The sequence below is a fragment of the Salmo trutta genome, chromosome 18 (assembly GCF_901001165.1).
Source record: "Salmo trutta chromosome 18, fSalTru1.1, whole genome shotgun sequence".
Taxonomy (NCBI): Eukaryota; Metazoa; Chordata; class Actinopteri; order Salmoniformes; family Salmonidae; genus Salmo; species Salmo trutta.
This window is the reverse complement of record NC_042974.1, coordinates 54491824-54502469: the sequence shown is the minus strand read 5'-3', so window position 1 is coordinate 54502469 and position 10646 is coordinate 54491824. Positions and strand designations below refer to the sequence as shown.

Sequence of the window (10646 nt, the reverse complement as noted above, 5' to 3'; positions counted from 1 at the left end):
GTGTGAACTGCTGACTGCTCATAACATGCAGATGATTGTTGACACATCAACCAGGATTAACTGGCACGGCAATTTGGGACTGTTGTTGTTTTCGTAATCAGTGGCTGTATTGAAGGGGGAGTGGTTTCACCTCTCCTAGGCAATCAGCAATTAGTACAGGGAGGTGTGCTCTTCACCTCTGCTAGGCAATCAGCAATTAGAGTTAGTACTTCAGTCTCCCCTGTTTTCCCAGCGGCAGTCGTGTTGCCGAAACAAAGAAGGTTCTGCAGTTATGAGAGGAAGGCGCCACACCACTCTCTCACTTAAGTATCTTACCTAGTTATTTTCAGATCTAATTTTGCTCTTTTGTAGCTTTGTCAACTATGTGTGTGTTTTCTATACCTGTTCGCTCCCCACCCCTTGGCTGCAACCCTTCTAATATAGTGTACCATGCGCACAAAACCCATATGGAATTCCTGGTCTCAGGCAGTGTTTGGAACTGCAGATCTGCGGTCACCAACGCAAAGTTCATCTCAACCTATGCTGCCCTTCAGTCCCTACATTTTTTTGGCCCTGAGAGACATGTATCACGCCAGAGAACACTGCTACCCCAGCTGCTCTCTCTTTACTTGACTATGTTTTCACTCATAGTCCAAGAGCATCTGGTCATCCCTGACCATTGGCTGCATCCCCTCTGACTTCAAAATGCCCAGAGTTGCTCCCCTCCTTGAGAAACCAACACTCGACACCTCAGACATCAAGAACTATAGATTCGTATCCCATTTTTCGTTTCTTTCCAAAACACTTAAACGTGCTGTCTCTGACCAACTCTCTCGCCATCTTCCTCAGAACAATCTTCTTGACCTAACCAGTCAGGCTTCAAGATGGGTCACTCAACCAAGACTGCTCTTCTCTGTGTCATGGAGGCTCTCCGCACTTCCAAAGCGGACTCCCTCTCCTCTGTTCTTATTCTCCTAGATATATCCATTGCCTTCAACACAGTGAACCATCAGATCCACCTCTCCACCCTCTAAGGGCCGGGTACCTCAGGCTCTGCACACGCTTGGATTGCATCCTACCTGGCAGGCCGCTCCTACCAGGTGAATTGGAGAGGATCTGTGTCTGCGCCACATACTCTCCCTACTGATGTCCCCCAGGGCTCGGTTCTAGGCCCTCTCCTCTTCTCTCTATACACCAAGTCACCCAGCTTCTCGTTACCCCCTTCTGACACCCAGGTGGTGACATGCATCTCTGTGTCTGGCAGATATCTCAGCTTGGATGTCAGCCCACCACCTCAAGCTCAACCACGACAAGACAGAGCTGCTCTTCCTCCCGGGGATGGCCTCTGAGTTGACAAATCCATGGTGGGGCCCTCCCAGAGTGCAAACAACCTTGGCGTGACCCAGGACAACAAACACCCTGTCGTTCTTGGCAAACATCAAAGCAGTGACTTTCTCCTACAGGTTCATGCTCTACAACATCCATAGAGTATGACTCTACCTCACACAGGACGCAACATAGGTCCCAATCCAGGCATTTGTCATCTCCCGTCTGGACTACTGCAACTCCATTTAAAATTACTCGTGCATTGTAAATATGGTACTGGAACTGACCCTGTATATAGTATACTTACTTACTTTATCATGTAATTATTTATTTTATCTCATGTGTTTTTGTTCTACCTTGTTATTTTTAGTATTACATTGTTATTGATTATTGCATTGTTGGGTTCAGAGCTTGCAAGAAAGGAATTTCACTGTACTTGTGCATGTGACATTGAAACTTGATCTCGCTGTTGGCTGGGCACCCAGCTTATGCCATCAGACCCCTGCAACTTATCCAAAACACTGCAGCCCGTCTGGTGTTCAACCTTCCCAAGTTCTCCCATGTCACCCAGCTCCTCCCCACACTCCACTGGCTTCCAGTTGAAGCTCGTATCCACTGCAAGACCATGGTACTTGCCTACGGAGCAGCAAGAGGAACTGCCCTTCCTACTTTCAGGCTAGGCTCAAACCCCAACCCAAGTACTCCATTCTGCCACCTCTGGTCTCTTGGCCTTACGGGAGGGCAGCTCCCTCTCAGCCCAGTCCAAGCTCTTCTCTGTCCTGGCACCCAAATGGTGGAACCAGCTTCCCCCTGCAGCTAGGTCAACCGAACCTACCCTACCTCTTCAAAGAGTATCTTAAATGATTATTTTTGTCCCCTTACTAGCACTGACTTTGCTGATAGCTTTGAGGAAAAATGTATTTACTATGACATATGGGGTTGTCCCACCTAGCTATCTTAAGAGCGTAACTGTAAGTCGCTCTGGATAAGAGCGTCTGCTAAATGACTAAAATGTGATGTGTGCGCTCATGCGTGCGCGTTGAATGGGGAGACTAGAGTCATTTGAATGTAGAGAGTGATTTTAATCACTTTTTTTGTCACTTACCGCTATATAATAGACCTTGGCTTTCTCAACCAGCTCCCAGTTGCCATCCAGATCCAGGTGTTTCTCCTTGTTGTAGCAGTTTGCTGCTGCCAGGTTAGCAACCAAGGACCTGCACAGACACAGCCCATAAATCACAAAAGGGACCTGCACAGACACAGCCCATAAATCACACGGCCCGCTCGCCAATCATCCATCTTCATTCCCAACTCCAAAAATATCCCCAAAACACCAGCATCAGACCCTGGCTGCGACTTAAATTTCTCCCTATATAGTGCACTGTTTGACGAAAGCTGGTCAAATGTTATGCACTATATAGGGAATAGGGTGCCATTTGGGACGTAGCCCAGACACTTTCCCCCATGATGTAAAAGGATGATAATGCGTAGAGTAGAACGTTAGGTGCAAGGTGAAATAAATAAAGTTTTTGTTATCAAAAACTTAAATTGGTTATCCCAGAGACAGTCTGACCTGGCCATAGGGCTCTGGATAAAAGTAGTGCACTATATAGGGACAAGGGCCCATAAGGTCAAAAGTAGTACACTATGTAGGGAAATAAATAGGTTGCCATTTCAGATGCAACCACAGTCTTCACCTCATGATGTGACGTGTGAGATACTGGAGGTGATACTGAGACAGAGGCATTTTTATGTATGGGTTGTCCTGGGAATCAAACTCACTATCCTGGCGTTGCATTGAGCCGTGGAGGACAAGGGAGCTACAGAGGTGTGTGTGTGTGTGTGTGTTAGAGGAAAAGACCATATAGATTGGCAAGCCTAATCAAAGCAGAGGTTATTACACACTGACTGGCTGGAATCTTCCTCATAACCCAGCCCTGCCGTGACCTTTAACCTGGCCTTCTGAGCTGTCTGTTAAACACCTGGAAGACATATTACAGGGCTCCTCTCCTGAAGCACACAGACTGACCTTTTCAGGTGTCAGAGCCCACATCAAACAAGCCCCACTAAGAGAGCTCGTTCACTGGGCCTGTCTGCCAGGCCGACAGGGCAGGCCAGCCGCTAGAGACTAACAAACACACAAACACACACACACACACACACGGTGAGTGACACCTCCAGTAGCGGGAGATGAAAGGCCAGACAGACTGAGTCTTTACTGAGGACTTATTGATCCACACCTGGCCCTGTGTGTGTGTGTGTGTGTGTGTGTGTGTGTGTGTGTGTGTGTGTGCATGTGTGTGTCCTCTGCTGTGTGTGTGAGACGTGTTGATGATGACAGCAGCGTGAGAAGCGGTTGACAGTCTGGGGATCAATACTACTGACAGACAGGAGGTGTCTGACTGACACACAAGGTGTCTGACAGGTGAGGAGAGCGATCCAAATACATCTAATATAATGTGCTTATATTTGTCCTGTTTCACACATGTACAAGTGTGTATTATATGCAGGTGTAAAAATGTTTTTCCATGGTCAGCCATTATCAAAGGCGACCCTTGAGCAACCGGCTCGTGGATTCAAACTAGCGACCTTTCGGTTACTGGCCCAACGGTCTAAGCGCTCGGCTACCTGCCGCCCTAGTGTTGCATCTACCCTCTTGTTTGGCGTCCCAAATGGCACCCTACTCCCTATATAGTGCAGTACTTTTGAACAGGGCCAAGAGGGGTTGTGGTCAAAAGTAGTGCACTATGTAAGGAAGAGGGTGCCATTTGGGCTGCAACCTCTGTGTCAGCCTGAGCCTGTACTGTAGATGGGTGACAAGACGAGTCACTGAGGCTGCAAGATTCTACTAAAGTGGAAGGAATGTACAGTAAGTGCTTTCCTTTGATGAAAGATGACCGACTAGCATTTACGTATGACGAGCCGTCACCATTTAACGACTCTATAAACTTGAAATGAACCGAAATTACTCTTGGGGGACAGATAATTGGGACTTACACCAGGTTCTCGCTCCTTCCTCCTGAAGTGGGCACTTCTCCCCACTTAATTTAAAAGCATTGGATTGGTGGAGGCATTGGCTAGAGGGAGGGAGTTTCCATACCAGTCAAATCCATGACGGGAAGTGAACACGGGCACACTTCAGGAGAAGGAGATTATTGGGACGCAACCGGTGTTGCTTAGCTTAGAGCTGATTGGACGAGGCCTGACCTGTTGTCCCCGGTGATGCAGGCAGCGCAGGTTCCGGTTGGCTCCTGGGTCTGTTGGTAGTAGCGAGCGTCAACATGGGCTTCCTCAGCCTTCTGTTTCAGGATCTCTCCAAAGTGGTCCGTCCCGATGCAGCCAAAGAACGTGGCCACCTTGTGAGGCGTCTGGATCATCCACTAGAGGAGAAAGGAAAGGAACTGTCAGTACGTTATCCACTACAGACGAGACAGGAGAGAACCTGTCAGTACATTATCCACTACAGGAGAGAACCGGTCAGTACATTATCCACTACAGACGAGACAGGAGAGAACCTGTCAGTACATTATCCACTACAGAGGAGACAGGAGAGAACCTGTCAGTACATTATCCACTACAGAGGAGACAGGAGAGAACCGGTCAGTACATTATCCACTACAGAGGAGACAGGAGAGAACCGGTCAGTACATTATCCACTACAGAGGAGACAGGAGAGAACCGGTCAGTACATTATCCACTACAGACGAGACAGGAGAGAACCGGTCAGTACATTATCCACTACAGAGGAGACAGGAGAGAACCGGTCAGTACATTATCCACTTCAGAGGAGACAGGAGAGAACCGGTCAGTACATTATCCACTACAGAGGAGACAGGAGAGAACCGGTCAGTACATTATCCACTACAGAGGAGACAGGAGAGAACCTGTCAGTACATTATCCACTACAGAGGAGACAGGAGAGAACCGGTCAGTACATTATCCACTACAGAGGAGACAGGAGAGAACCGGTCAGTACATTATCCACTTCAGAGGAGACAGGAGAGAACCGGTCAGTACATTATCCACTACAGAGGAGACAGGAGAGAACCGGTCAGTACATTATCCACTACAGAGGAGACAGGAGAGAACCGGTCTGTACATTATCCACTACAGAGGAGACAGGAGAGAACCGGTCAGTACATTATCCACTACAGAGGAGACAGGAGAGAACCGGTCAGTACATTATCCACTACAGAGGAGACAGGAGAGAACCGGTCAGTACATTATCCACTACAGAGGAGACAGGAGAGAACACGTTAGTAGATTAGGTATACTGACCTGTGTTGCTCAGTGGTAGAACATAGCACTTAGAACCCCAAGGGTTGTGGGTTCAATTCCCGCTGGGACCACCCATACAACAAATGTATGCACGCATGACTAAGTCGCTTTGGATAAAATCATCTCCTTAATAAGGTTGATGTCTGTGTCACCGTGAAAATCTAACTAGCATAATACAAACATCTCCATAAAAATATGTCAGTTTAAGCTAGAGATCTGTTCTTTTGGATGCGTCTCAATCCACTGCATTCGCCTATGTCGCACTTCAGCATCTGCGGTGAAAGGTGACAGAGCGGTCTTTGTCAGACCATGACACTTCCCGAAAATCGTTCTTCTCACAAAATCGGCTGTAGCGTACGAACAGTTTGGGCTACACACGGTGGAAAGGTGAGACTCTCACGAACATTTATGTTGGTTGTTCTGCTCTAGACTCATCTGAAGGTCCCCCGGTACCAGTTGAGAAAATGAATGGAACTATATATGGAGACTTTTTAGTGCCAAAAATAAGGTGGGAAAAAAATATATATATATTATATATATATATATATATATATATATATATAAAAAATCCTGATCTTTCTTGTACTGTATCTCTCAGATATAGGACAGACACATCAGAACAAACTTCCTTTAGATTTTTGGGGACTATTGTTCCATGTAGTGAATCTGTTATTCAATGCGTTTATATGGGCTAATAGCAGTAGGGCCCAAAATATTTTTGGGATACATCAAGGGGTCATAAAATTCAAAATTATATAGCAAAAAGCTCCATGGTATGACCTGCTTAAAACATTTCCATACAGTGCATTCGGAAAGTATTCAGACCCCTTCACCTTTCCCACATTGTTAGTTACAGCCTTATTCTAAAATGCATTCAATATGTTGTTTTTTTTCCGCATCAATCTACACACAATACCCCGTAATGCCAAAGCGAAAACAGGTTTTTAGAATTTTTTTGAAAATATATTAGAAAATAAAAAACTGGACTTCATTACATAAGTATTCAGACCCTTTGAGACTCGAAATTGAGCTCAGGTGCATCCTGTTTACATTGATTATCCTTAATGTTTCTACAACTTGATTGGATTCCACCTGTGGTAAATTCAATTGACTGGACATGATTTGTAAAGGCACACACCTGCCTATATGAGGTCCTGCAGTTGACAGTGCATGTCAGAGCAAAAACCAAGTCATGAGGTCGAAGGAATTGTCCGTAGAGCTCCGAGACAGGATTGTATCGAGGCATACTGTAGATCTGGGGAAGGGTACCAAAACATTTCTGCAGCATTGAAGGTACCCAAGAACACAGTGGCCTCCATCATTCTTAAATGGAAGAAGTTTAGAAACACCAAGAGCTGGCCACCCGGGCCAAACTGAGCAATCTGGGGAGAAGGGCCTTGGTTAGGGAGGTGACCAAGAACCCAATGGTCACTCTGACAGAGCTCTAGAGTTCCTCTGTTGAGATGGGAGAACCTTCCAGAAGGACAACCATCTCTGCAGCACTCCACCAATCAGGTCAGACGAAAGCCACTCCTCAGAAAAATGAACATGTAAAGGCACCTGAAGGACTCTGAGAGAAACAATTTTCATCAGACCAGAGAATCTTAAGTTTAAACTCTTTGGCCTGAATCACAAGCGTCACATCTGAAGGAAACCAGGCACTGCTCATAATTTGGCCAAAACCATCCCTATGGTGAAGCATGGTGGTGGCAGCATCATGCTGTGGGGATGTTTTTCATTGGCGGGACTAGTCAGGATCGAGGGAAAGATGAACGGAGTAAAGTACAGAGAGATCCTTGATGAAAACCTGTTCCAGAGCACACAGGACCTCAGACTGGGGCGAAGATTCACCTTCCAACAAGACAACAACCCTAAGCACACAGCCAAGACAACGCAGGAGTGGCTTCAGGACAAGTCTCAATGTCCTTGAGTGGCCCAGCCAGAGCCCAGACTTGAAGCCGACCAAACATGTCTGGAGAGACCTGAAAATAGCTGTGCAGCGACACTCCTCATCCAACCAGAGGAACTTGAGAGGATCTGCAGAGAACAATGGGAAAAACTCCCCAAATACAGGTGTGCCAAGCTTGTAGCGTCATACCCAAGAAGACTCGAGGCTGTAAAAGCTGCCAAAGGTGCTTCAACAGTACTGAGTAAAGGCCCCCCCCACCGGCTTAGAGTCTAAAGAATGAATGGTATTTATTATTATTATTATTATTATCATCATCATCCTGGGCACCTTGCACATTGTGCATCATATGCATAGCCCCTCATTGTCTTCTCTCTTGCATAGTATATTATATTATATTACAGGTGTTTAATACCATCAAATATGTAAAGACAGGGAGATATGTTAAACAGGGTTAAAGAAATAGAGAAGGAAGTGTCGGAGATAAAATTGTTTGTTGATGGCATTCATAGCTTCATGGAAAGATATAGCTTTATTTAATGTGCAGCAGGCTAGTAACAGAATTAAACAAACCAAGAACTGTCCCACTCTACACAGAGACTCTATTCTGTCCCAGGCTCTCCTCCACACTCTAGTCACACACACAACACACACACACACACACTGAGCTAAAAACAGTCCCACATCCTTATTTACACAAACCCCATATTTCAAGGTTCCATCGCCATCCTACTTCTGCAAACATAGGTAGTCTGTGTGAGAGAGAGTACCTGTCTAACAGAGACACCTGATTGGTTAGGAGCTCCGCTGTTACTTCCTGGTACTGACAGGCCTAATGTACTGGGTGACTTTTACCTTGGTGATGAGAGGAGCTGCTCACATTCTCCTACTCTCAGGTTTAACCTCCAAAGATTTATTGACGTACTGGTGTGTGTGTGTGTGTGTCTCTAATTTGTGTGTGTACCGTCTGTGTGTGTATACTGTGAGTGTGTGCGATGTTTGCTCAATTTCCATCTAGACGGCTCGTGTTCTGTTTTGTTGCTGACTGGGGCCCCTAGTGAATGAGATGTTGCTGCTTCCAGGGATGACCTGTATACGTGTGAAATTAATCATTTCACACAACCAAATAGCATCTCAGTGGGAAAGAAAGAAAAATGCATTTTCATCCTCAGATACTCTTTGTGTCGCTCTCCTTCCTGCGATTCTTCTCTCTCTCTCCTGCCATTTCTGTCATGCTCAATCTCTCTACCTCTTTCGATCACTCTCGCTATTTTTCTCTCCTCTCACTCCCTCCCTCTCGCTCTTTTCCTCTCCCTTGATTTCCTGCCATTTCGCTCTCTCCATATCCTTCTCTCTCTGGTAAGTAACCAGAAATAAACAGTGTGGAGAAATACCATAGAAGCACGGTTCAGGTGTGCTTTTAGACCGAGTGGCTTCGGTATGTTTGGGGTTTAATGGATTCTATTTGGGAGACGCAAAATGAACAGTAATTAGAGAGATGACGGTTCCTGCCATGTGTCGAGCCATGTCCCTGCCATGTGTCGAGCCATGTCCCTGCCATGTGTCGAGCCATGTTCCTGCCATGTGTCGAGCCATGTCCCTGCCATGTGTCGAGCCATGTCCCTGCCATGTGTCGAGCCATGTCCCTGCCATGTGTCGAGCCATGTCCCTACCATGTGTCGAGCCATGTCCCTGCCATGTGTCGAGCCATGTCCCTGCCATGTGTCGAGCCATGTCCCTGCCATGTGTCGAGCCATGTTCCTGCCATGTGTCGAGCCATGTCCCTGCCATGTGTCGAGCCATGTTCCTGCCATGTGTCGAGCCATGTCCCTGCCATGTGTTGGCTTGACTCATGCTTCATTCCCCTCAGCCTCCTTACTCCAGAAGACAAACCCACGCAGGCGTAAGCATGCATATACACGCAAACATATGCACACGCACACAGAGTGACGCACACAGCGACACACACATCGAGACAGGCAGATAGACAAAAAGAAGCACAAACACACACTTATTCGCCCAAGACCTCCTGCTGCAGGCACCTCACACACTTATCAAGGTCAGTGGCTGGGGTACACGTCAAGTCCAATCTGATTTTCCCAATGTTGCCGTGATGAGCTACCAAACCAAGGTCAGCCAGCCAGTCAGGTGCTGCAGGCTGGAAACAATGTCACAGTCACAAATGGCACCCTATTTGCATATATAGTGCACTATTTTAAACCTATAGGGCTCTGACCAAAAGTAATGGACTATATAGGGAATATGGTGCCATTTGGGACACAGCTATTACAGCGAGCAGAGCTGTGTGTGTGGAGCACAGGAGGCCCCTTCATTTGCAGGCCTCAGGTGGGAATAGAGAAGGGCCATTCAGGGGCCCCTACCGCCCCTCTGAGGATGGATGATGAACAGTGTTTCCCCTAGGATTATTTTCAGCAGTGGTGGCAGAGTTAGCTGGGGTGAGTGGAGGTGGCGGGTGAAAAGGGTTGATTCTGTTACAAAAACAGTTTTCTGGTGAGTGTTTTGCATTTATCTGTGTCGGATCTTGTGGAAACTCTGTTATAAGTGCGTGCCTGTAATTGCCATTTGAAGTGGGGAAAATAGCATACCGATGTCAGGGCAGACTGGTCTGGAAGACTAAATGCGCAGCAGGAGCTTAACGCACGTTATAAAACACATTTTCAAAAGTGTGTTGTTTTATTACATTAAGTATTTCAAATGTCATGGCATATCCATGTGTGTGATGTCACAAGGATAATCTTTTTCAAACAGAAATTTGCTTCGTGCAACTCCAACTCTAAAAAGTTCTGGGACATTGTAAAGTCCATGGAGAATAAAAACACCTCCTCCCAACTGCCCACTGCACTGAGGATAGGAAACTCTGTCACCACCGATAAGCCCACTATAATTGAGAATTTCAATAAGCATTTTTCTACGGCTGGCCATGCTTTCCACCTAACTACCCCTACTGCATTCAACAGCACTGCACCCCCCACAGCTACTCGCCCAAGCCTCCCCCATTTCTCCTTCTCCCAAATCCATTCAGCTGATGTTCTGAAAGAGCTGCAAAATCTGGACCCCTACAAATCAGCTGGGCTTGACAATCTGGACCCTTTCTTTCTAAAATTATCTGCCAAAATTATTGCAACCCCTATTACTA

The 10646-nt window shown here is 46.5% G+C and overlaps 1 protein-coding gene across 2 annotated transcripts in view; it reads right to left on the bottom strand.

Annotated features, from left to right (window-relative positions):
* adkb (adenosine kinase b) overlaps positions 1-10646 on the bottom strand; it is a 278559-nt gene that overhangs the window by 152883 nt on the left and 115030 nt on the right. For both annotated transcript variants that reach the window (XM_029699060.1, XM_029699061.1), the window contains exons 5-6: positions 4513-4685; positions 2411-2519 (exon numbers count right to left, since the gene is read on the bottom strand). In XM_029699060.1, coding sequence (XP_029554920.1) covers positions 2411-2519; positions 4513-4685 — 282 coding nt within the window. The remainder of the gene's footprint in view (positions 1-2410; positions 2520-4512; positions 4686-10646) is intronic.